The sequence below is a fragment of the Paroedura picta genome, chromosome 16 (assembly GCF_049243985.1).
Source record: "Paroedura picta isolate Pp20150507F chromosome 16, Ppicta_v3.0, whole genome shotgun sequence".
NCBI lineage: Eukaryota > Metazoa > Chordata > Lepidosauria > Squamata > Gekkonidae > Paroedura > Paroedura picta.
Genome location: NC_135384.1, coordinates 8,978,558 through 9,003,113, shown reverse-complemented (window position 1 = coordinate 9,003,113; position 24,556 = coordinate 8,978,558). Strand labels below are relative to the sequence as shown.

General features: G+C 52.5%; 1 protein-coding gene across 3 annotated transcripts in view; it reads left to right on the top strand.

Annotated features, from left to right (window-relative positions):
- Positions 1–24,556, top strand: part of LOC143826005 (voltage-gated potassium channel KCNC1-like) — a 48,750-nt gene that overhangs the window by 1,295 nt on the left and 22,899 nt on the right. For all 3 annotated transcript variants that reach the window (XM_077314493.1, XM_077314492.1, XM_077314491.1), the window contains exons 2-3: positions 4,251–5,066; positions 19,620–20,553. In XM_077314493.1, the coding sequence (XP_077170608.1) occupies positions 4,467–5,066; positions 19,620–20,553 (1,534 nt within the window). In that variant the 5' untranslated portion in view covers positions 4,251–4,466. The remainder of the gene's footprint in view (positions 1–4,250; positions 5,067–19,619; positions 20,554–24,556) is intronic.

Here is a 24,556-nt window from a genome sequence, read left to right as displayed (position 1 = left end):
ACGGCCCCCTGAGCTCAAAAACCCGGTCGTGAGGCATACACCCGCACTCACGCACAATGACACCTCCAAATGCCCTTGCTTGCTTGGTGGCCGTGCAGCAAAGAGCACATACAAGCAAACTTTCCAAGGAGATAGAGTATCCTGTTTGCGACTGTGTGCATAAAATGGGTGCTACGTCACATTCTCCCATTTGCCAGAATGCGAAGAGTTTCAAGTTCTTCCATTTGGTAGAATGCGGTGATTTTGGTCATTTGGAACTCAGGGGGAACTTAGCCTTAAAGACTTTGTGTACGAATGTTCAGAGCTGGCAGGCGGGGGGGTTCAGATTTTACCACCCCTCCCCGAAAACAGAGTCGATATCACTGAATAGAACACCTTCAGATTTTTTTAATTTATTATTTTTTTAAAAAATGCGTACAATTAACTGATTTTCAATTCTGCCGCGCATTCTGCGTACACAGAAGTCTGAACATTTTCCAAAATTTGACCTCACACAGCCATTGGTTTCCTGCCATGCTGTGTCCAAAACATTACATTTCAATACAAGTAAATACATAAACATGCAGAGTTCAAAGCCCTCCCCCCCGCAAATGCGCATGCACAGCTTTGCCCGGCAAATACTGCATGCAAACGCACCTGCGGTCACTCAAAGACACCACTCCATGGACACATGCGCATGCACACATGCAGGCAAGGAGGAAAGAATGCTTTCCCCAACATGGTGGCTTTGGTCCAACTCTCTTTCGCAAACGTGGGTGCTTGTTAAGATTAAATTGCATGTCAGCAGATTCGGTTGTGAGTCCACACTGTGAACTGTAGCTTGCCCTTTTGCTAGTGTCTCAGCTCAGGCGTGGATGGCTGGAAGCGTGCAACTGGGTGCACAAGCAGTGCTGCATAAATGCCCACTGCTGCCAAAGAAGAAACCCATAAGGGAAGATGGATATAAAGATATAAAGATGAACCCATAAGGGAAGATGGATAGTGTAGCCTAATCTCTTACCCAATCACAACCTTACTCTTGAACAAAGATTGTGCCTGCATGAATTTAATTCTCACACACAAACCCTCGAGCTCCTCATCCCACACATGGGCATCTTCACACATGCCCCAGTGCCTCTGGATCGCTTCGTGCTTAGCGATTGGTACCGGAGCCTCCGGGACTAGGGTCCATGGACAGGTGACGCTTCCGGGAGCGGCATCAGATGGGTATGGCCATTCCATCTGAGATGTTGCTGCACTGGCTGGTTCACACATTCATGTCACCTCTTGGTGGACAGGGTCACGGGACAAGATCTGAGTCGGACAACATCTTTAAGACCAACAAAGTTTAATGCTAGGCCAAGAATGCCAGCAGGGGCTCATGGGAACTGTAGTCCATGGACATCTGGAGAGCCACAGTCTGGCCACCCTTGTTCTAGGTGCACGCACCCAAAATCTCATACCTAGAATCAAACTTGGTTGGTCTTCAGGGTGCCACTGGTCCCAAATTTCGTTCTGCTTCTTCGCGCCAACACAGCTACGCACCTGAATCGATCTTTAAAGAAGGGTCACGGGATCACCGAACCCAACATGCCCTTCTTCACACATTGCCGGCAGACAACATCCTGCCAAAAAACCCTCACCCAGTCTTCCATGCACAGCTCTGCCTGCCATTCTGTCTCAACATACACCCTCCAGAGCATAGGATTTTCTTCAGACAGAGAGAATTCCTGGCCAGTCTGGCCTGAAGGCACTTGACCTCCTGACCCCAAAGGGGCGTTCAGCATTTCCCTGGGCAGGCACAAAAGGGGCACAAGAGCCAAGCATTGGTGTGGTGGTTAAGAGCGGCAGCTTCTAATCTGGCGAGGCGGGTTTGATTCCCCGCCAGCTCGGTCACCTTGGGCCAGTCACAGTTCTCTCAGAGCTCTCTCAGCCTCACCTACCTCGCAGGGTGTCTGTTGAGGGGGAGGAAAGGGAAGGCGAACGTAAGCCGCTTTGAGACTCCTCAGGTAGAGAAAAGTGGCATATAAGAACCAACTCTTCTTCTTCAGTAACTTTTTTATAGGCTAGCTGAGGCCAGGAGAAATTGCTGGAGAGACTAATCTATTTCTCCTCCCCCTCCCCAAATGTGTTCATAAAACTTTCCACAATTTCTCTCAACTTTGAGAGTTTTGCCTCCCTCTCCAGCATTTTCCTGGCCTGGCTTCTTTATCTCAACCATTCCCCCCCCCCTTTAAAAAGCAGGACAAGGAGAATAATAGAATCATAGTGTTAGAAGGGACCCACAGGGTCATCTAGTCCAGCCCCCTGCAGAATGCAAAAAGGGCCACAATCCCTTTGCCCCCACTCCCAACCCTCACAGTCTGCCTAAGTTCAGAAAATCAACATTTCTGTCAGATGGCTATCTAGCCTCTGTTGGAAAACTTCCAAATGAGGAGAACCCACCATCTCCCAAGGAAGCCTGTTCCACTGAGGAACCGCTCTGTCAGGAACTTCTTCCGGATGTTCAGCTGAAAGTTCTTTTGAATTAATTTCACCCCACTAGTTCTGGTCCGTCCCTCTGGGGCAGCAGAAAACAACTCTGCTCCAACCTCTATGTGAGAGCCCTTCAAGGACTCGAAGATGGCTATCATAGACCTCTTCTCTCCAGGAGAAACAGACCCAGATCCCTTAACGTTTCTTCATAGGACTTGGTATGGGAGGGGGGGTCTCTCCAGTTGCCTAGGCCAACTCCCTCATGATTATTGGGGCACATCCACCCACAGACACTCCAGTAGGCAGCTCCGTCCATGAAGGGAGAGGGGTTGGGGGCCCTGGAGTGTGCTTTGGGGCAGAGAGGGTTCTGGGCAGCCCCAGAAAGACCTGCAACTGCAGGAAAGGGTAGAGGACCAGCTGGAGAGATGTCAGGGTCTGAGCCATGGGGAGAAGGAGGGAGGCTCTCAGAGAAAAGCTAAAGCTGTGAGATGGGAGAGACCAGCCTGGGAGGCAGGCTAAGAAGCAGGGCTCTCCAGTGACAGGGAGAGAATAGGGCGCTTGGTTTGTGTGTCTCTGCGTGTTTGTGTGTGTGTGGCCCACAAGGATGAGATCCCTCCAAGCCTAACTGGGAACACCAAGGGGGCAAGAGGAAGGTCTGGTGGGGGCAGATGGTGCCTACTGGGGGCCTCTTCATGGCAGGACAGAGGGGTCCCCAGGGCCAGTGGGATGGAAAAGGTGACCAGGGCTAGGGAAGGAAGTAAGGGTAGGGAAGAGGGAGGGACACAGAAAGCAGCACAGGGCAGACGGGGCAGGAGGAGCTGCAAGGAGGTGCAGGGCAGGCATCCCTGCAGCTGGACAGAGGGGACCCCAGGGCCAGGGGCTACAGAGGGATGGGAAAGGTGGCTAGGGAAGGGGGGAGGGAAGGGGACTGGGAAAGCAGGTCAGGCAGGAGAAGTGCAGGGCTGTGTGTGGGGGTGATCCTACTCAAGAGCCAGCAGGGGGAGCAGAAGTGGAGGGGGTCACCAAGCAAGGGTGAGAGATGAATGGAGAGGCAGTGGAAGGACTGTGTGTGTGTGTGTGTGTGTGTGTGTGTGTGTGTGTGTGTGCGGGGAGGGGGGGAGTCTCAGTGGGAGAGGAGAAGGGAAGGTGAACTGCAAGGGGGTGAGGAGGAAGGCGCAGCGAGAAGGCAGAGCCCTCCCGCCCCCTTCTCTCCCACCCCAGCCAGGCGCCAGGGCGCATCGTGCCGCAGGGCTGGCCCCAAGTTCGATGCCCGCCCCAAGTTCGACGGTGCGGGACCGGCGTCCTGGCCGCGGAGGGGGCAGGGATGCCGCAGGACGGCGGGCGGGAGGCGAAGGCCGAGGGGCTGAAGGGTGGGAGGCAAAGGGGGCGTGAGGAGGGGGACCCAAAAAGAGGACTGGGGGGGGGAGAAGAAACAAGAGCCGAGATCCGGGGGGGGGGGACTGGAAAAGATACGGAGGCAAGAGAAGGAACCGGGGAGGCAGGGAGAGAGGGCGAAAAGTGGCCGAGCGCGATGCGGGAAGCGGGCAAAGGGGCTGGCGACCCCCGAGGGGGAGAGCCAAGCCAGAGCCCCCTCCCCACCCATCCGCGGGGTGTGAGTGATGGGGGGAGGGCTGTCCCTAGGCTGCGGGGAGCGCATCTCCACCGCAGTTCGAGGGACAGCCTGCGGGTCTGGGGTGGGTGGGTTGCTGGGTGAGTGGCTGGGCGGTCGTCCGCCTGGATCCGGGTCGCGCACTCACCTTTCCCTTCCCGTCCCTCTCCGTGTCTCCCCTTTGCAGCGCTGCGTCCTGCCGCGGCCGCCCCGTCCAGCTTGGGCGCGGGAGGCGGAGCGCCCCCTGTCCGGTCCCCCACTCCCCGTCCCCCTCCTCCCCCTCCCGGCCCGGGGGGCGGCGCCGGAGGCGGGGCCGGGATGACGCGTCGTCGTGTGATTTGAGCGGCCGGCGCCCCTCCCCTGCCGGGGGCGGGCCTCCGCCCGCGCCTCCCCGCGCCGCCCGATGCTGAGTTCAGTGTGCGTCTCCTCCTTCCGCGGGCGCAAGTCTGGGAACAAGCCGCCGTCCAAGTCATGTTTGAAAGGGGAGATGGGCCGGAACGAGGACAGCGACAAGATAGTCATCAACGTGGGCGGCATCCGGCATGAGACCTACCGCAGCACGCTCAAGACCCTGCCGGGCACGCGGCTCTCGTGGCTCACCGAGCCCGACGCCTGCAGCAACTTCGACTACGACGCCAAGGCCGACGAGTTCTTCTTCGACCGCCACCCGCAGGTCTTCGCCTACGTGCTCAACTACTACCGCACGGGCAAGCTGCACTGCCCGGCCGACGTGTGCGGGCCCCTCTTCGAGGAGGAGCTCGCCTTCTGGGGCATCGACGAGACCGACGTGGAGGCGTGCTGCTGGATGAACTACCGGCAGCACCGCGACGCCGAGGAGGCCCTCGACAGCTTCGAGACGCCCGAGAGCCAGGAGGATGAGGAGAGCGGCGACCTCAAGCGCCTCTGCCTCCAGGAGGACGGGCGCAAGCTGGGCTGGTGGGCCGGCATGCAGCCCAAGGTGTGGGCGCTCTTCGAGGACCCCTACTCCTCCAAGATGGCCAGGGTGAGTGCGGGCGGACGGGGGGCGCAGGGAGGGAGGAGGACCCCCCCACCCCAGCAACACCCCGGGACCCCGAGGTTTCCTGGAGAAGGGGTAGTCAACCGGTGGTCCTCCAGAGGTTCACGGACTACAATTCCCATGAGCCCCTGCCAGGAGTTCATGGGGATTGCAGTCCGTGAACCTCTGGAGGACCACAGGTTTGACTACCCCTGGTCTAGACGTTAGCAGCATGTGGGACCATGTGGCGGGGGGGGGGGGTTGTGAGCCAGAATCCGCAGCCCCTTTGTAAGGGAGGGAAGCGATCACACGGATCAGGCGCGGGAAGGGTTAATGGGAGAGGACCAGGTGAGCGAGGGAAGGATGTGGGTCGGTCAGGGCGAGGGGCGATGCTGAGCAGAGAGGAGCCTTGAGTTGTGCTCTCCCCCCAAAGCAGGGAGGGTTACAAAGAGGAAGGGGGACCGCCTTGGTTGCAGGTGGGTGATAAGGGATGGGGCACTGTTAGTGGCACTCTCCTGATTACGGGCCTGGGTAATAATAACTCCTAATGAAGATTAATGCCGTTGTGGGTACTGCTTGGTTCCCCTTGAAGGCGCCCTCCGGCTGCCTCTATTGCAGGCTCCCCTCCTGGGTCTGTGGGGTGCTTAGAGGGAAAGTCCCTGTGCTCCTTACACAAAACCAGGATCCTTTTTCTTCCAAAATAAGGAAAACCAGAGGGAGAAGACTGGGAAGGGCTCTGCCCCAAGGAACTTACACTCTCACGGGGGACGAGAACCAGGAGATTGAGAAGGCAGAGAGAAGGGACGGAGTTACCCGTAGTGGGGGACGCAAATGCCACTGCGTTCAGTAGGGCTTACTTTCAAGTAAATCAGCACAGGGTGAAACCCAGTCCAAGGCCAGCTAGCTTAGAGATCAGCCCTGCTGCATCTTGGCTTCTGTAAGGGGCTGGTGGCCTCTGTGTTGTTGTTTTTTCCCTCTCCTTTCGCTGGACCAAGGCTTCCTTGCGGTAGCTGTCCTGCGTCTTGGGTGCAGGCAGGCCTTTCTCATTCCCTGCTGCCTGGCATCCTTTTTAAAGTCGGAGATGCCCGGGCTTGAACCTGGGACCGTCCGCATGCCGAGAGTGAGCTCTGCCACTCATCAGACGCCACTTCTCCAACCTGAGGCTACAGGGAAGTAGATTTCACAAAGGAGCCAGGAGGAATTGCTCTTTGAAAACAGCTTGGGGGGCAGAAGTGGGGGGGTTCCACTTGGTTCTGCCCCCAAGTAGGCCTTTAAGCCTTGCTGGGAATCTTGGCCCCTTCCACTTCGAGGCATATTTTCCCTTTTCCGGGATGCAGAGGGACAAAGGAGAAAGAGAGGTGTCAAAAACAAAGGGAGGCTAAAGGCCAAGGGGAACGCAGTGACAACAAGCAAGGGTTTTTTAATGTCAGACTCAGAACGCCATGCAGAGATGAGAGCTTTGTGCAGAAGGGTTTGTTGTGTTTTGAGCACTGGAGCCTGTGCGGAGATGAGCGGGGCAGGGGTAGGGGGGAATGGAGGTAGATGATGCAACCAAAAAGATACCAGTGTCCAGCAGGTTCCTCTGGAAATGTTGGAAAGGATGGGGGCTGCTTCAAGCGCCTCATGCACAGGTGGGCCAGCCTGGGAAAGATTGTGCAAAGAGGGCAGCTGAAGGGCCTTGCAGAGAATATGCAATAGGGAAAGAATGCAGATCCTGCCTGCAGAGGAAGGGTCATGGATACAGGCAGGGGTGCAGCAGTGTGTGTGTTGGAGCCATGGCCAGTGGTAAGGGCACGCGTGTGAAAACGCATCCCGTGACTGAAATCGTGCACGAGAATTCGCACCGTGGAAGACCTGAACGCTTCCTTCTGGGTTGTGGGTTTTACAGGTGGGGCCAAAGGCTTGGTAGAGTGAGGTAGTGATTTGGGAGGGGGGCAGCGAAGAGTGTGAACAAGCAGCAGGGAGAGGCACGTGGCCGGTGTGCAGAGCGGGTGAGTGGCCCAGGCGCCCGGCTGTTTTGGGCCACCACACTGGTGGCACACCACAAAGTTAAGACCGAAAGTGGGGAGCTGTGGGATGTGAGCAGGCAGAGCCCTGTCGGTGTGGAGCGGGCAGGAGGCGCCTTGCACGCATGTGCGCAGTTTGTGACTTGCTGATCTGTGACAGGGAGGGTCGCCTTGGTCTCCAGCAGGGGGTGCTCACAACACAGATGGAGGGTGTCCCAGAAAGTGAGGGCCCCAGTTCTCCCCCCCCCCTAAAAAATCTCAGCTCTTACTTCTCCCCTTCCTGCATTTTGCAGGAACCTTCTTTCCCCGCTGCAGCTTTAGGGCATACGAGCGCACTGCTCTTCCTTGCTTGTCCCCATTGGACCCCCAGAGCGCATAGCTGGGGAGAAGTCGCAGAATCTCCTGTCCCCCACCAGCAATGCAGTTCTGGGTCCCCCTCCAGCCCTAGACACATCCCTGGCAGGTCTCCTCTTGAGAAATGCTGCTCCAACCATCAGTCCGGTGCTGCAGCTCAGAACCCCATGGCCTTCCCATACATTGCTGATCCAGTGTATAACGCCCTCCCCCCTGCACACTTTCTGGTTTATGCTGCCAAGGCCCTGCGCACAGTTTAGAACTTCTTGCAAAACCACCGTTTGGGGAGGGGGCTCCTTTCCTCTCACTGCCCCCCCTCCCCTCTGGCCCCGGTTTTAGGGCAATATTGGTGCTCTGCTGTTTGTAGAACTGCAGAGGCAGCAGGTTAAGGGGGGAGGGGGGGCACTGCAGTGCGGTGTGCCAGCCCCAGAGTTTGCAGTGCAAAGCAGGCGTTCTGCAAAGCCGTATTGCATGCTGCTGACCCCCCCACCCCACACACTCTCCGTCACCCCAGGCAGCCGGTCTCAAGAGCACAAGGCCGTTTGGATCCCTTTGTCCCCCTCTCCTTCCTTCCCCCCACACAGTTGGGAAGGCAGCCAGGAAAAGTTACAGCAGGAGAAGGCAGGACAGGAGTAGGGGGAGGGAGAAAGCGGTGGGGGGGGGAGGTAGTGCTGCATTCGGACAGGCATCACGTCAGGGATTCTGCAAACGGAGGGGCAGGTGGGGGAGCAGAGACCAATCCCATCCCTTCTGTATTACGGTTGGGACTCTAACCCCTCCCCCCGCCCCCCTCCATCCTGCCCCCGATCTGTGCATTAAGGAAAGATTTGCTGTAGGGCTGCAGTGGTTGCTCTCTCTCTCTTTCTCTGATATGGCAGGGGGGGGGGAGTTTCTGCTCTGGCCACAGTGTTTGAAATTCCTGCATGGGCAGCATCTGCTAAATGCTGCAGAAAGATCTCCTGGCCCATCATCCCCCGTTCACCCCTCCCCTCCCCCACTTTCCGAAGAAAGGGTCCGTCTGCGCAAGGTGGGAAGAATTAAGTAGGCGACCGACCGAGGGGAGAGGGATGGACCAGTGCCGCTTTCCCCCCCAAAATGCTCATCCGGTACACAGAGGCACATTTGCCTGTTTCCTATCAAGGTCTGCACACACCACCATGCATATTTCATGGTGATGTGCCGTCAGGCTGGGGCTACGGAAGTCTATATCCGGGCACATTTGATAGCTGCATCGGAGCCCCTGGGCATTGAAGAGAGGTAAAGTGTGTGTATAGACAGAGCTTATAAACAGTGCAGGGAAGTACATGCAGCCAACCGTTCTCTCTCTCTCTCCTCTCACACGCCGAGTTCCCGCACCCCTTCAGATCTTTCACGTCCTCTTCCTCATTAAGTTTGAGGTTTTCGCTTTCTTAATTTGGACAGTGCCTGAATCCTTGATTCTGGAGGGACTTCGCATCTCCCCAACAAGGGGAGAAAGTAGTATAAATCTTGTTTTGAGCATAATAGCAATTGCTTGGGTAGAAATACCTGTTTTATGAGTACACATGTACTTGTAGATCAGGCGCGTTCATTTCCCATACTCGGGAACTGGGGGCCAAAATGTGTTTGGGAAGGATGCTTTGCCCTGCTTGCTTCATTTCCCCCTTACACCCGCACCCTTCTGCATCGTTTTCCCCTGCGCTTTTACATCTTTCCCCTGCCCTGCTCTTTTGCCCCGTGCATCCATGTTGTATAGTTTTCTGTGCCTGCAATTTGGTGCAAGAGTTTTGTTTCACTGTCAGCACATGGGTTGGAAGCACATTTAGGAAAAATATCACATACGAAATGGTCCCTCAAATCTTCCTTCCTTCCTTCCTTCCTTCCTTCCTTCCTTCCTTCCTTCCTTCTTCCCTCTACCCCTTTCCTTCCTTCCTTCCTTCCTTCCTTCCTTCCTTCCTTCCTTCCTTCCTTCCTTCCTTCCTTCCTTCCTTCCTTCCTTCCTTCCTTCCTTCCCAGCCTGTTTATCATATACAGTTTTAGCCTGCATGTTCTCCAGGGAGGGAGGGATGTAGATGGGGGAGAGAAAGAGAGCAACTAATGCCTCCTTAATGGCAGGCAGACGTATTGGCAGGAAGTAAAGGAGTCTATGCCCTGACTTGGATGTCCCAGGTCAGTCCTTTTAGATCCTGGAGACCAAACAGGGTCAGCCGGGGTTAGTACTTAGATGGTAGATCCCCCAGGAAGTCCGGGGTTGCAATGCAGGGGCCGGCCACTGCAAACCCCTGCTAGAAGTCTTGAAAACCCTTCAGAGTTGCCATAAGTTTGTCACGACTTGGTGGCCCTTACCACTGTCACCGAAGGGCCCTGTGGAATGAACAAGGCCATGTAATACATTGGTATAAGACAAGCAGGAGATCTTTGGCCTCAGCAGTCCCCTTTGCCACTTTGGAACCAGATCGTAAAAACTGCGACTAGGAGCCGACTTGGGTATATTGTCAAAAGATGGCTGCCCCTTCTTCTTGGCAGCCTTGCAGAGAAAGTTTTCAGTTAGAATCCCTTCCTGTTTAGCCAGCTCTGAAGTTGAACCTTGGACCCAAAAAAGTTGCTCCGTCCCAAGTTATTTGCATCCAAGTTATTTGCCCGTCTCAAGCTTCTGAGCAAAGGGGATTTTATTGCTAATTCACAGTCTGCCTCTCTGTCCAGATCCTCAACCCCTTGGGGGGGGGGGGTACACTTCCCTTGTACTCTTGATGCTGGAGGAAAAAAGACCTTTGCAGCCAGTAGGAGTCGCTAGAAAGAGGCTACTCTAAATTTTGCGTAAACTGTTACAAAACCTACCCAACTTCCACACGTCTCTTTGTGGGAGACCCTCTTATTGGCCTCTTTCCCTCGGCATTTCTGTTCTTCTGCTTTGCTGCAAGATTAGCAAACTAGCGTAGAAATTCTGGTTCAATGTTTCAGGGGATGCAAAAGTTTAGGAGGGTTTTTTAAAAAAGGGATTTTAATGAGTTTTGTGAATTACGGCTGCAGGACGGGAACAGGTTCTAGGTGTTGGCAAGAGACAACTAAAACGGGAAGGAAGAAGTTGGCTACTCTTATTTCATACTTGGTTCTTTGACCTGCCTCTTCCCCTGCATTAGAGATACACATTTGCCCTCCGTAACCGTGTTCCAGTGGACAGATGCCTGTCCCATCTCTAAAGAATACAGAACTCCTGTCTGTCACAAGAGCAGACCGGTCAGTTTCTCTTCCCCAGAAACCCAAGAAGAGCCCTGTGGTACCTTTAAGGACTGGCAGATTTATTGTAGCATCAACTTGGGGGAGAAGGGGGGCTTGTTCCTGCAGTAGCAGGCTCTTAGACCAAGACATTCTTGTTCTTAAGGTACGTTTCCCCTCCAATCTCTGTTGACATCATTAATCCCCCCCCCATTTATTAGTTTGTGCTTTCCCACAGCTCTCCGTTACTAGCCCTGCAGGGGCATCATTCCATATTGCAATAAGGCAAGGAGAGAGCGTAATAGTTAGTCATGTTTTATAGATCTCTCATGGAAGCCCAACGCACTTCCCAAACGTAGGGGTCCACCTCCCTGAACCCAAACTCTTTCCCTTCACCGCAAACCCCAGGAATCTCGATCTTCTTCCATTAACCCTCCATGACCTTCCTAAAGAAATCTCAGGGAATCGGGGCGCCCCATTTCTGCCTCCCCCTTTCTGTCACACCGGCCCCCCTTCCCAATTCGGAAGGCTTAAAAAGTCATGGCTCCCTGTACAGACAAAAAGGTGACCTCCCAAACACCCTTCGCACAGAGTCCCGGGACCACCGTTTCCCCAACCCTTCTCGTTTGCTTTTCACCAACTTCTTTCCCAGAGAACCTGAGACCCCTGGCTCCAGCAGCAATCCCTCCCCACCCGTAGAGTGCCACCCCACCCCAATCCCTGCACTTTCTAGCTTGTTACAAAGAGGCCCGTTTTTTGTAGGTGCTAAAACTGAGCTATTGCGGTTTAATCTCTCCCCCCCACACACAGGGTTTTGCACTCTGTCCCTCTCCATGGTCCTGAACTGCAGTGTTGCATCCGCTGATAGCAGGAGGAGGCAATATACACAGGGGGGGGGGCTTTCTTCCTGCTTCTGAGCTTGGTTGCTGGTAGAGGTTATTCCATGATTTTTTTTTGGGGGGGGGGAGAAGAAAGGGAGCTGGAGTTAATGGATGATCACAGGAAAAGAGAGAAGAGCAATGTTGAAACAATTGCACTGCAGGCTTTTTGAGAAGAAGGCATTAAAACAAAAAGAGAGAGGTTGATGTTGGGGAACATGCATGCGTGTTTCTGTGTGCGCGCGTGTGTGCGCACGGGCTCTGAAGAATGAGTGTTTGGGGGGTCTTTATTGTTATTACATAACAGTTTTGAGAAGAGAAGGATTTGGCAAGATGGTGTGGAGGGGGGACGGACGTGGGAGGTAATTCTGATTGGGTGGGACCTTTCCAGAAGGGGGGGGGGAAAGGTGCCATAAAGGTGTGTGTGCAGTTTTTTGTGGGGGAGGGGGGCTGCGTTTCCCACCGAGTCCAAACTTGCTCCCCCGCCTCCAAGGCCCCTTCCCTTCTCGTGCCAGGATCAAAGGAAGTCCATGTGGCAACTTTGGGAAGTGGAACAAGAGAAGCAGTGCATGGAGCAGCAAGAGGCAGGGATGGGGGCGGCAGCAGCAGATTTACTAGCCTTTCTGGAGGGGGAGGGGGAGAAATCAGGCTCCCAGTTTTAAAATTCAGAGACGAGCGTGTCTTTCCACGCTCTCCTCCTGGTTTGGATTTAGCCTGTCGAATCCCCTTCCCCCAGCGCTCTCCCTTGCCCTCGGGTCTCTGTCCCCTGTTGCTCCCCTCCCTTGCGAAGCACTGACAGCTTGGTCCCACCCCCAGGTTTGTAATTAATCTTGGCGCTCCTCTACATCCAACTGTACCATCTCGAAATTGATCGCCTGCCCTGCCCGAATTAATCCATCAGCCCACCCCTTCCCTCAGTGATTCCCCCCTACCCTTTTTCTCCTTTAAAAACGGTATCTGCCAACCCCCCCCCATCTCACCGCATTGATTCAGCGCTGTTTTCTTGCAGCTGAACAAACCTCATGCGTCTTGCTTGACTTCCTCCCCAACCTGCTTTTTGAGCTTCCAGATCCCACCGACTAATTGATGTCTTTGGTTTATTCTTCTTGCCACTTTCCCATTTCCAGGCTGGCTAACCTGCATCCCACAGGCATTATCTCTTGGTCACTCTAGAGCAGGGGTGGGCTCTCTGGAGGTCCTCTGGAGGTCCCTGGACTACCATTCCCATGAGCCCCTGCCCGCACGCTGGGAACATGATAAAGACAGGAAAGCCATAATTGTAATGAGTAATATCAAAATTAAATAAGTTATCTCCGTGATCACTGTGTGCTCCCCTATCTTACTGCTTCCCAGGGAATAACTGGGCTCTGATCTGTCCACGTTTACTTGGTTCCAAACCAATTCCATTTCCTGTTCTCAAAGAGCGTCCGAAACTGGACCTCTCCTGCTGAAGCCTGCGCTAGATTCCCTCCTGCCACAGAGACCTGAGCTGTTCTAGAGTCCCACTAGAACAGGGGTAGTCAACTTGTGGTCCTCCAGGTGTCCATGGACTACAATCCCCATGAGCCCCTGCCAGCGCTTGCTGGCAGGGGCTCATGAGAATTGTAGTCCATGAACATCTGGAGGACCACAGGTTGACAACCCCTGTCCTAGACCACCTGAAACCTGGCTTTGCCAACTCACCCCGCCCATGGCTCTGACCTGTTAGTATATCTCATACATATACGTGTGTGTGTGTATGTATAAAATTTATTATTGTACTTATAGGCCACTGCTCCCGACCTGTTGATCAATCAAAAACAATACAACAGATAAAATATAATACAATACGATGCATAACCCTATAAGTTCCCAAATCCCACAACAAACTAAGACACACCCCCCCCTGTTGTCCCGGTCCACCATGTCTTCAGGGATGGGGCAAGACCTTCTGCCTGCCCGACCTCAACCAAATGCATTCTGCACTTCCTTTCGACAGCTCAGGGTTGCAGACATGAGTGAGATGCAACCATTTCATTCCTTAACGACACCCCTGTGAAGGTGAGGCTGGCCCAAGGTCACTTTGTGAGATTTGTGGTCAAAGTAGGAATTTGAAGTCAGGTTTCCCCGGTTCAAGACTCTTAAATGCTACACCACCGGGACTGACCACCATAGTGGCGTTTCCAGTTCCACGTTACCTCAGAGAGCTGGCATGGTGAAGTGGTTATGAATAGTCTGGAGAACCGGGTTGGATTCCCCGCTCCTCCATGTGCAGCCAGCTGGGGGACCCAGGGCTGGCCCCGGTTCCCCTAGAGCAGTTCTTGTAGAGCTCTCTCGGCCCCACCTCCCTCACAGGGTGTCTGTTGTGGGGAGAGGAAGGAAAGGGCGTTCGTAAGCTGCTTTGGGATTCCTTCAGGTAGTGAAAAGCAGGGTATGACAGATCCAGGTCTTCTCTCCCCTCTTCCATAAGGAAAGGAAAGCTGAGAGGAAAGTTACCCATGGGATGTGGGTCTCCTTCACTCCTCAGAAGAGGTCGATTTTGCCTCATGCCATGGCCATATCTGTGCTGCCATTTGCCGCTGGCTGGCTCATAGAACGCTAGCCTCGACTTGTCCAGTCTCCGAAGCTAAGCAGCATCCCTTGGGTGAGAGACCCTCAAGGAAGTCCACAATGGCGGACCCCCTCTGAGCACCTCTTGCCCCGAAATCCCTACATTTGGCTGTGATTTGATAGCGCCTTGTTGGTAGGGACAGAAACTTCGAATTGCCAACGGAGAGGGTCAAAGTCATCTTGGGGGAGCCTTCGGAAGGCCAGGATCAGGCGCCTTCCTTTTCTCCGTCTCGACCTTGGGCCTACCGTCCAACCCTCTCCTTCTCCCCTCTCCTCTCCTCCACCCCTGCTGGATTCCCCATCTGTTACTGCATATGCTCCTTCGTTTGCTTCGGGTGGGAGGGCCTATTCATGGGCTAACGCTGGAGTCCCACAAGGGAAGGGGGGGGGGAGATTGGTACTGGCAAGATGGCGGCAGAGAGGAAGAGGCCAGGATCACAATCCGGCTTCCGTGGCGAGACCGGACAGCTTAGGGGACTTGGGGAGCCGTGCTGAGCCCAGGGAGTTAGAGGCTAGGAATGTCTCCCTCTTTCTGGCTTTACGGTTCTTTCTCTGTTTGACCTTGCCTCCATCTCTGTGCCCCCCCCCACCCAGTCCCTTCTTAAATCAGATTGAAGAGCCATATTCTTTGGCTTCCCCCTGTATTCTGCTCCCATCCCCGTAATTTTTTTCCCCCAGAGGCATGATTCATTATTTCTACCAAAATGATTTGGGACTCCCAGTGCTGTAAGGAGGCAGACCCATATAGCCCCTTATTCATTAATTTTGGGGGAGGGAGGGAAGGGACGAAGCTACCAATCCTGCTTCTTGATATAGACCCAAGAGCTGGGGGTATTTGAGGAGGGGGGCAGGAAAGGATGGAAAACTGGGCCAGGAATTCTAGATGGTTGCCAGTCAGGGACCTCAAAAGACCTCTCCCGAATGGAGATGAGAAGCCGGCTCAGAGCTGTGAAGATGCTATTTATTCCCCCATATTCTGTGGGTTGTTTTTTTTTTTCTTCTTCATTTAGCCGATCGTCACTTCTTCCTCTGTCCTCCCTCCCTCCCTCCCGCTGTGCTTTATCCTCTGCTCCCCGGGTCCCTCGGCTTCCTCCTTCTCCCTCCTGCTCCTCGATCCCCCCTCCCCCCCCTAATCCCGGCCACCGCACTGCGCTGCGAAAGAGATTGTAGGGTTTTGTGTGCAGAAAGTGCTGACGGGACGGGAATTCTGTGCAGTGCAGAGCTCCGGCGAATGGGAAAAGGGAGCAGCCGGCTGGCCCTGAAGCGGGGATCGCGGCTGGAGGAGGCGCTGCGCACACTCGGGTCGATGCCTCGGCGCGTGTGCGCTGCGTCTGCCTGCGTGTGCGCATTCCTGCGAGCGGGGGAACCGTGTGCATTGTACAGGGGTGCGTTCTCTGCATTGTGGCAAAGCACAACAGGTGCACGCATTAAGCATGCTCTAGGGCAGGGGTAGTGAAACTGCGGCCCTCCAGATGTCCACGGACTACAATTCCCATGAGCCCCTGCCAGCTGGCAGGGGCTCATGGGAATTGTAGTCCGTGGACATCTGGAGGGCCGCAGTTTCACTACCCCTGCTGTAGGATTGTAAGCGTTTAGGACAGAATCCATGCATGTATGGGAAACTGCTTCAATCTGTTTGTGTGTGAGAAAAAGAGAGAGAGAGAGAGAGAGCATGCAAGGTTGCCTGGGAAATTTGTGTGCAGTGCACAGGGAGGCATTTCTGGGTCCACAGCTGTGCTTTTAAAACAAGAGGTATATGCCTGTTGTGCATGCACCTATGCACATAGAACCCGATGGACCCCGACATCAAAGCGCCCATCAGGAAAAAACAGCAAACATTAGGGAAGAAATGCCTAACTTTGAACAGAGTCTTCTAAAAGTACTCTTGGGTTCTGGAAATAAAGAACTCCGTTTGCATGACCATTCCCTAGAGGAGAATGTGTTGCCTGCCTTTCCCTTGCTTTCTCCTGAACACCAAATTAATATAATAACCAAACTAAATAATTTAAGTAACAAGAGGTATATGCCTGTTGCGTATGCACCTACGCACATATGCAAATAGAAGTCCACCCACCTCTGTGATCTGTACACCTAAGTAGCATATAGGTCAATAAAATCAGAGTCCAGTCGCACCTTTAAGACCTTAAGGTGCTCCTGGACTCTGATTTTATTGTGCTCCTTCAGACCAACATGGCTACTCATTTGAATCTAAGCATATAGGCAGTGTGTCTGCTCATGCAGGCACAGGCTAAAGTGTGTTGCATAGGAACTCAAAAGTTGAGCTGTACAGTAAGATAATGTAAGACTTGTTGGTTCTTTATCAGAGTGCCCAATTAAAAACAGAATAAAAACTTCATAAGAACTATGCAGAACTAAAAGCGCACTGGGTCTTCCTCCATGATCATAACTGTGATGATACACCCTGTATAAAATATCTATATTAAATTCTTTATAAAGTGTAGCTGAGTGGTTGAATGGGATCTGCAAATTATGGCTCCAACCAATATATGTAAGTTTGATCCTTTTTGGAGACCATCTCCTGTGATATGTGTCTAGGGTCACCACTCTGCTATTCTGTGCTGAGAGTGTATCTCATGTGCGTCAGGAAAAAAGCTATGCCCTTGCAGAGCATGAATGCAGCTCAGGACATGATTAAGCCTGCTTAAATCACACCAAAAAGCGGCGCATGACGCAGTGGGTTATTTTTCACTCTGAATTCCGCGAGGCCCACCTGGTTGCTCAGGAATTTGAATGGCAGGCATCTTTCAAGGAAGGGGGAGGAGGGTAGAGATTTGGGGCTTGCTGTTTTATTTTCGGTTTTAACCGAAAAGGTTTTTAAACTAGTGTTGTAAGCCGCCTTGACCAGTAAGGAAAAGTGGGATATAAATGTTTAATAACTAAATAAAATAAAACAGCTTGCAACCCTGCGCGCTTGCACAGTTACATGTCCTCAGTGACTTTGCACGTTTGGGGTGCGATTAAAATACAGTGGGGGGAATGTCAGATGAGGAGTCTGTTTGCGCACAGGGACTTGATTGAGGTTGTGCGACCACATGGAGCGCCAAGGGTGGAGGTTGAATAAGCAGCGAGGACCCCACCTGGTCATGAAACCACGAAAATGCAGTTAGGTGGGCGCGTTTGAAGGTGAGGGAGAAGGATGTTTCAGGGGCTTCTCAACGGTAAAAAACCTGGTAAGCGCATCTACGTTGTGCCTACCAAGCACTCCCTGAACAGTTATAGGCAGTGTGTTTGTGAGTGCGTGTGCGTTTCCAGGGAGGAATATGAGTGAACGGAGAATTTTGTTCAGTGTGCGCGTGACCGTTTGCGTCATTGCTGGGTCAAAGCACTGCAAGGATAGGGGACGGTTACCTTGTTACGCTACGCTTCATGGACGGGGGCAACCAAAAGTTCTGGCAGGGCTGGTTTCAGTGTGGTTGGGGGGGGGGAAGGGGGGCTGACCAGAATCTGAGAGATCCAAAGTGAAGTCCCCACGAAATTCACTAGGTGACCTTGGGCCAATCACAGCCATTCCTTTAACTTCTTGCACCATTGGGGGGATGTAAAGGTAAGGGAGGCAAAGGAGAGTCATTTACTGACCTCCTTGGAAAAAGAATGAGATAGAAATGGACCAGACAGACAAATAGTCTCAAATCTACACCTTCGCATAGGAAGGGGAGGGGCCCCAAGTGGGCATATATACAGTGATGCTTCCCAACCATATTCTGTATGATGGCGCCATTTTGGGTTGTCTCAGTGTCTGAAGAATGTTTCAGGGGTGTCTCGATGGTACAACAGTTGAGAAAGGGTGGCCTAACCCACAATCTGGCCATGTCATGTACACATCGTCCTCAGTGGATTCTGGAACCTACTTTTTGAACCCTGTCTCAGTACCACCATCTGTGGCTTCACTCACTCCCCCTGCAACATTCAAGGCGTTCTTCTACGCCAGAGAGCCAATGGACCCTTCCCCACCCCCCCAAAAAAATCCTTGCAAGTTGACTTTGTTAGTCATCCATTTGTGCTTAGGAAAGCAGATGTCACCCCCTGAGAAACCTGGTTCTCGAGAAATCATGAATCATTACTAAGGGTTTTGTTTCCCCGTTTCTGACCCTCCCTTCTCCCATCTGCCTCCTAATGCAGCACAATGAGATGAAATAGTCCTGAGGTGATGTTGGCTGAGCAGTTCTGAATGCACCAGCTCCTCACATCTTAAGTCCACGCAAGAAGAAAACTATCATCGGGCATATTCAAGCCTGCCCCTCTCTCGAGTGCATTAGTTTTCTGCTTGCAGGGTTTATTGAAATCTGGGCGCAGCGTTCCAAAATGGAGTTCTTCCATCTGCTGTCTCTTCTATGCCCCGGGAAGACTCTACCACTTCATTCAGTTTAATGTGTAGATCTGGTCTTAGCTTTGCACACAGGAGTTTACAGCTGCTGGGATGAGGGAGAGTAGAATAAGAAGAGAGGGAAGTGAGGATAGATACTCAGATTCAGAGATGCTCCCCTGTAGAAGACACACCTCTGTTTCTGGCAAAATCCATTGTAGAAGTAGCAGTAATAATAATACTTTAGCAGTTCTTTCAGGTACTCAAGGGCTTAACGCATGTTGTTGCAATCTGTACAACAACCCTGTGAGAGAAACTGGGAGCCAGCATGGGATAATGGTCAGAGGGTTTGGCTGGGATACGGGAGGGCCAGTTTTGAATCTTCAGTCTTTCGTGGTGGCTTTCTGGTTGACCTGGGACCAGTCACTGTTGCTAAACCTCACCTGCCTCACAGAGGTGTGGTTGTTGTGAGGGTAGAAAGGAGATGAAATATTTTTGAAAGGTTGTCACTCGGAGGAGGGTGGGGAGAGGTTCCTTTTTGGCAGCAGAGGAGAGGATCTGCAGGAATGGGTTTAAACTACATGGGGAACGGTACTGGCTAGATATCAGGAAAAAAAATTCATAATCCAAATAGTTCAGCAGTGGAATCGACTGCCTGAGGAGGTGGGGAGCTCCCCTCAATGGCGGTCTTCAAGCAGGATCTGGACAGATACTTATCATGGATGGTTTAGGCTGGGGTGGCTCTCCAGATGTCCATGGACTACAATTCCCATGAGCCACAGTTTGGCCACCTCTGCTTTAGGCTGGTCCTGCTTTGACCAGGGGATTGGACTAGATGGCCTGAAGGGCCCCCTTCCCACTACGATTCTGTAAGAAAATTGATGTTGGGCCCACTGTGGGGAGAAAAACAGAGTATAATTACCGAAGTAATAAAAAGTTAGGAGAATGATTCTAGTCCTGCTGATGGTGACCAAGGGGAATGAGGGAAAGTGGGTTGCCTCAGACCATCTTGGGAGGTCATCCGGCCAAGGGCTTCCTGACTCAGAAACTTGCCTCTTGGGCCACCATCCTGTACCAGCCAAGTGAACCCTAACAGTTTTTCCCCCTGTCTTTTCCTATCACGCTCCCTCCCTGCTTTCCCCTTTGCTGCTTTCTTTCTGTCTGTTTCCTCTCTGTTCTGTGCCGGACCCTCCCTGCTGCTCCCCCTCTCCAGTACGTGGCCTTTGCCTCTCTCTTCTTCATCCTCATCTCCATCACCACCTTCTGCCTGGAGACCCACGAGACCTTCAACCGCATCATCAACAAGACGGAGGTCATCCAGTCAGAGAACGGGACCAGCATAAAGGTGGACTTGGAGATGGAGACGGCGCCTTTCCTCACCTACGTGGAAGGGATGTGTGTCATCTGGTTCACCTTTGAGTTCCTCATGCGTGTCATCTTTTGCCCGGATAAGATGGAATTCATCAAGAGCACCCTCAACATCATCGATTTTGTGGCCATCCTGCCTTTCTATCTGGAGGTAGGCCTCAGCGGCCTCTCCTCCAAAGCCGCCAAGGACGTGCTGGGCTTCCTAAGGGTGGTCAGGTTTGTTCGGATCCTGAGGATCTTCAAGCTGACCAGGCATTTTGTAGGACTGAGGGTCCTCGGCCACACGCTGAGAGCCAGCACCAATGAGTTCTTGCTCCTGATCATCTTCTTGGCCCTGGGGGTCTTGATCTTTGCCACCATGATCTACTACGCCGAAAGGATCGGGGCCGACCCGTCCGACATCACGGGCAGCAAGCATACCGTCTTCAAGAACATCCCCATTGGGTTCTGGTGGGCGGTGGTGACTATGACGACTTTGGGCTACGGCGACATGTACCCGGAGACGTGGTCAGGCATGTTGGTGGGCGCCCTGTGCGCCTTGGCGGGCGTGTTGACCATTGCGATGCCTGTGCCGGTCATTGTCAACAACTTTGGCATGTATTATTCGTTGGCCATGGCCAAGCAGAAACTACCAAAGAAAAAAAACAAGCACATCCCACGAGCCCCACAGCCTGGGTCGCCCAATTACTGCAAACCGGGCATGCAGTCTCCGCACCGCAGCAACCAGGGCGACTCCTGCCCCCTTGCGCAAGAGGAGATCATCGAGATCAACAGGGCAGGTAAGGGGAGGGCAGGTGGGCGGGGAGGGCCAAGAACTCGGGAGCCTCCTAATCTGAAGGTAGAGTCTTCTTCTCACTTGGGCTCATCTGTTGAGAAACCCATAACTGTTTTGTAGAAGTCACCTTGGTTCGCTTGGGGGGGCTGGCCCTGTCTGTTCGGCCTCATCTTAGAGGTGTGTTCTAGAACAGGGGTGGTCAACCTGCGGTCCTCCAGATGTCCATGGACTACAATTCCCATGAGCCCCTGCCAGCGAATGCTGGCAGGGGCTCATGGGAATTGTAGTCCATGGACATCTGGAGGACCACAGGTTGACCACCCCTGTTCTAGAAGGCTCCCTGAACCTCCCTTTTAAGTATTCTCCTTTTGAACATTGCCAAGGGAGATTATGGCGGGCCGCTTACCTTTCAGGGAAGCTTGTCTCCTCGCAAAACATCGCAAGCATGCTCAAATCCATGCTGTTGTGCTCTTTGGGGCAGCTCTTTTATCTGACAAAGGGAGCTTATTATTATTATTATTATTATTATTATTATTATTATTATTATTATTATTATTATTATTATTATTATCTTTCGATTTATTGCCCGCCACTCCCTTACGGCTCGGTTTTATACCCGAAAGCTTACCCCCCAAAACTTGTTGGTGTCTAAGATGCTACTGGAATCGAATGTAGCCTTTTTCAGGTAGGTTGGGGTGGTCACCCTGTTGCTGATGAGGGTTGATGCCGGGAGGGAGGGATCCAAATGCTGCTGAGTGGATTGAAAACAGAGGCAGTACTAGTGACCCTGCAAGCTCTGTAGCACTAGCTCTGCACCTCCACAATGTTCTCATTCAGAAATAGGGATAGTCCACCCATGAACTCCCGGAGGAATCTCTGGAAAACACTTTGGAAGCCACTTGTTCTAAGCCAGCTCAAATCCCGGGGGGAAACCCCTCCTCTGAGTTGTCCATACCATTTCTGGATACGTCTAATGTAAGAAAAACGGTGATAATGTTTTTAAAAGAGTCCAACCCCCTAGAAACATGGCTTCTATATTTTGGGATTCAGGCTCTTTCTCTGATTTGGACCAAGCCTGGTGCAGAGGATTTGGGATCCTGCTCCCTTCCCTGTACTGATTCTGCATTTGCTGGTTGTGATTTTTAAAAAGGAGGTTGAAAAGGGAGGTGGGTGGGGCATGCTCCCTCCAACTCGAATGGGCCGGATTATTATCCTGCGTTTTCGTGGACTGGACTTGCGCATGTGTGTCTTCCTCACTTGGGGGGCTACGGCCATCAAGTGAAGACTGGCACTGGTGAAGTGATAGAACTTCCTTATCCTCTTGACTCCAGAGTTGGATTCGGACTTTCTGTCAGCAGGATGCAGTGTGGGTGTGGGTTTATGTGTGTGTGAGAACCATTCTGAGGATTCCAGAGTGTTCCCTGCATGTCTCCAGTTTCACTTGAATGTAGGAAGAGGTTTGTGGAAAGGATTTCTCATCGTGAGAATTTCTGCTTTGTTCTTTTTTTAAAAACAAATTAGACAAGATTCTAGCCCTCAAGGCTGCAGAGATATGTAGGGATGAAATCTCAGAATCCAGTGAGGCGCTCGGAATAGGTTCTCCCGTAGCTAGCAGGTGGCATTTCGGGAGTCAGCACTGCACTTTGCCCTTCCCCCATAAGTAGAACGAGGAACAGAATATATTATGCAAAATGAATAAGCAAGAGTCTGCAGGTTATGTTTTTCCTGATGCAGAAATATGGATTTCCCCCCCCTAGTACAGATTAAATACATCCTTACTCTTACCGGTCAATAAATAATACGAAAGTCTCATCTTCTTGACGGAACCGGGTTCTGTTGCTTATCATTAATATGGATCTTTTAATTTGCAAAGCTCTTTGTCGCATCGATTGTGTTTTGCCTGCATGACCATCTTACGGGGTAGAGCTCTTTTTATTCCCATTTTACAGGTGGGGGAACGAAGACTGAGGCATCATAACCACCTGGGGAGAGAGAAGCTGAGACCAAATCCAGCGCAGCTTGTTTGTATACCACTTTTCTCCTCAGTGGGGGACCCTCAGTGGCTTATACATCTCTGTCCCCTCCTCCACGTTATCCTCACAGTAACAAACTTGTGAAATGGGTTAGAGAGAGAGAGAGAGAGAGAGAGAGTGTATGTTACTGACTTCAGGGAGGATTTTCACCTGATTCTTCCAGATCATCGACTGACATTCTAACAACTGCCCCATGTTGGCTCTCCATGGCTAACTCCTTATCGGCTGATTTACAATCCCATTGTCCAGCTCAGAGCTGTAGGATCCCTGGTGGATCAGAGATAAATGCCATCGATACAGACGGCTTTTAGAAGAAAGGCCGGGGGGAAACCCCTGAACACGAATCCGGAGAGGCTGAAAACTCTTTTCGAGGGGGGCAATCCGAACAATGATCCCTTTCCGCTTGTTCACATGAATGTGATCTGCTAGAGATTCGCCGGGGAAGATCTTGCGGCAGATCAGTCCCTGTCGATCAGCTCTGCCCATCTCCCATCTGCCAGCCTTAATGGTGCCCAGAATCTTCTGCCAGAGGCCGTATTTTCGCCTTCCCTCCTAGTGGGGTTGCATCTGACTTGAGCCAAGGTTATTTGTTCCACTTGACAGAAAGGGTCCAAGTTTTGGGAATGAGCGCGCCCACAGAATGTATTTAATGGATCTTGGGCAGGATGGGGAGGATTAAGAGGCATGGCTTGGCTGGGTTAGAGGCCCCAACCCTGGCAAACACACAACCGCCCGTCTTCTCCTTCCTGTTCCCTGAGCCTGCCTTTGCCAATCTGCCCAAGCACTGCACGGTATCTTGAGATGTAGATTGAGAGGCAGGGCTGTGGGGATGTAACATAGCTAGAAAGAGACATGGGGGACCCCCCCCCCCCAGTCCTCACCAGTTGGATAATGCACTCTCAGTGTGCTTTTGCAGCTGGATTTTCCCGCTTCTAAAGTGCATTGAATGTGCATTATCCATCGGTGCGGATTGGGACTGAAATCCTTGCTAAGCTGCTGATTCCACCGGGGTCTTTTTATGTTCCTATGAGCCGTTTTAGGGCCAAGTCTCAGTCCCATTACTACTCTTAACGGGAAGGGCCATCCACCTGGGGACTGACGTACTGAACTGGCGAAGTCTGAGTGCCCTACCATTGTACTTTTCAGAGTGTGTTTCAAGGTCATTTGTTGGGGCTCCCATGAATGACAAACAGATGTGTGCTGGGCCCAGGCTTCCGTGGTCATTTCCACCGATTGCCCCTTCCCACTGCCGGCCCTCAATCGTGGTATTCCTCAGGGTCCCCTACGGTGCAGGAGCACCGGGCTGTGAAAATCACCGGGCTGCTGTGCAAGGAAGGAGGCGGGAACGATCCGATCCACCGATGGACAATCGACATCCGCCTTCACAACTGCGATTTCTCATTTTGCATAGAGCACCTGTGAAAATTGGAGAAAGAGTGAAATCTATCTTGCTTGCACATCTGGCTTATTCTAATTGGAATATCCACGGAGGGTGTTCTTTCCCCCCATCCCAAAATATCAACCCTGGAGCTGGATTCTGTCGTGCAGTCGGCTCATCTGAGACAATACCAAGCCTAGCAGAAGTACTTGGTGTGAACTGATTGTGTTTCAAGACCCCCCGGCTGTGGGATATGAATTCCTCCGTGGAAGGGATGGTCAGCACTTTCCTTGATGGGTAGGAAGTTTGAAAGACTCCCACCCCACCCAGTTTCACTTTTTTCAGCGTGGCGTAGTGCAGGGATGGCTGAGCTGTGGTTCTCCAGATGTTCATGGACTACAATCCCCGTGAGCCCCTACTAGCATGGCCAATTGGCAAGGTCTCATGGGAGTTGTAGTCCATGGACTTCTGGAGAGGCAGTAAGAGTGGCAGACTCTAATCTGGAGAACTCAATTTGCTTCCCCACTCTTCCTCCACCTGCAGCCAGCTGGGTGACCTTGGACCAGTCACAGTTCTGTCAGAGCTGTTCTCACAGA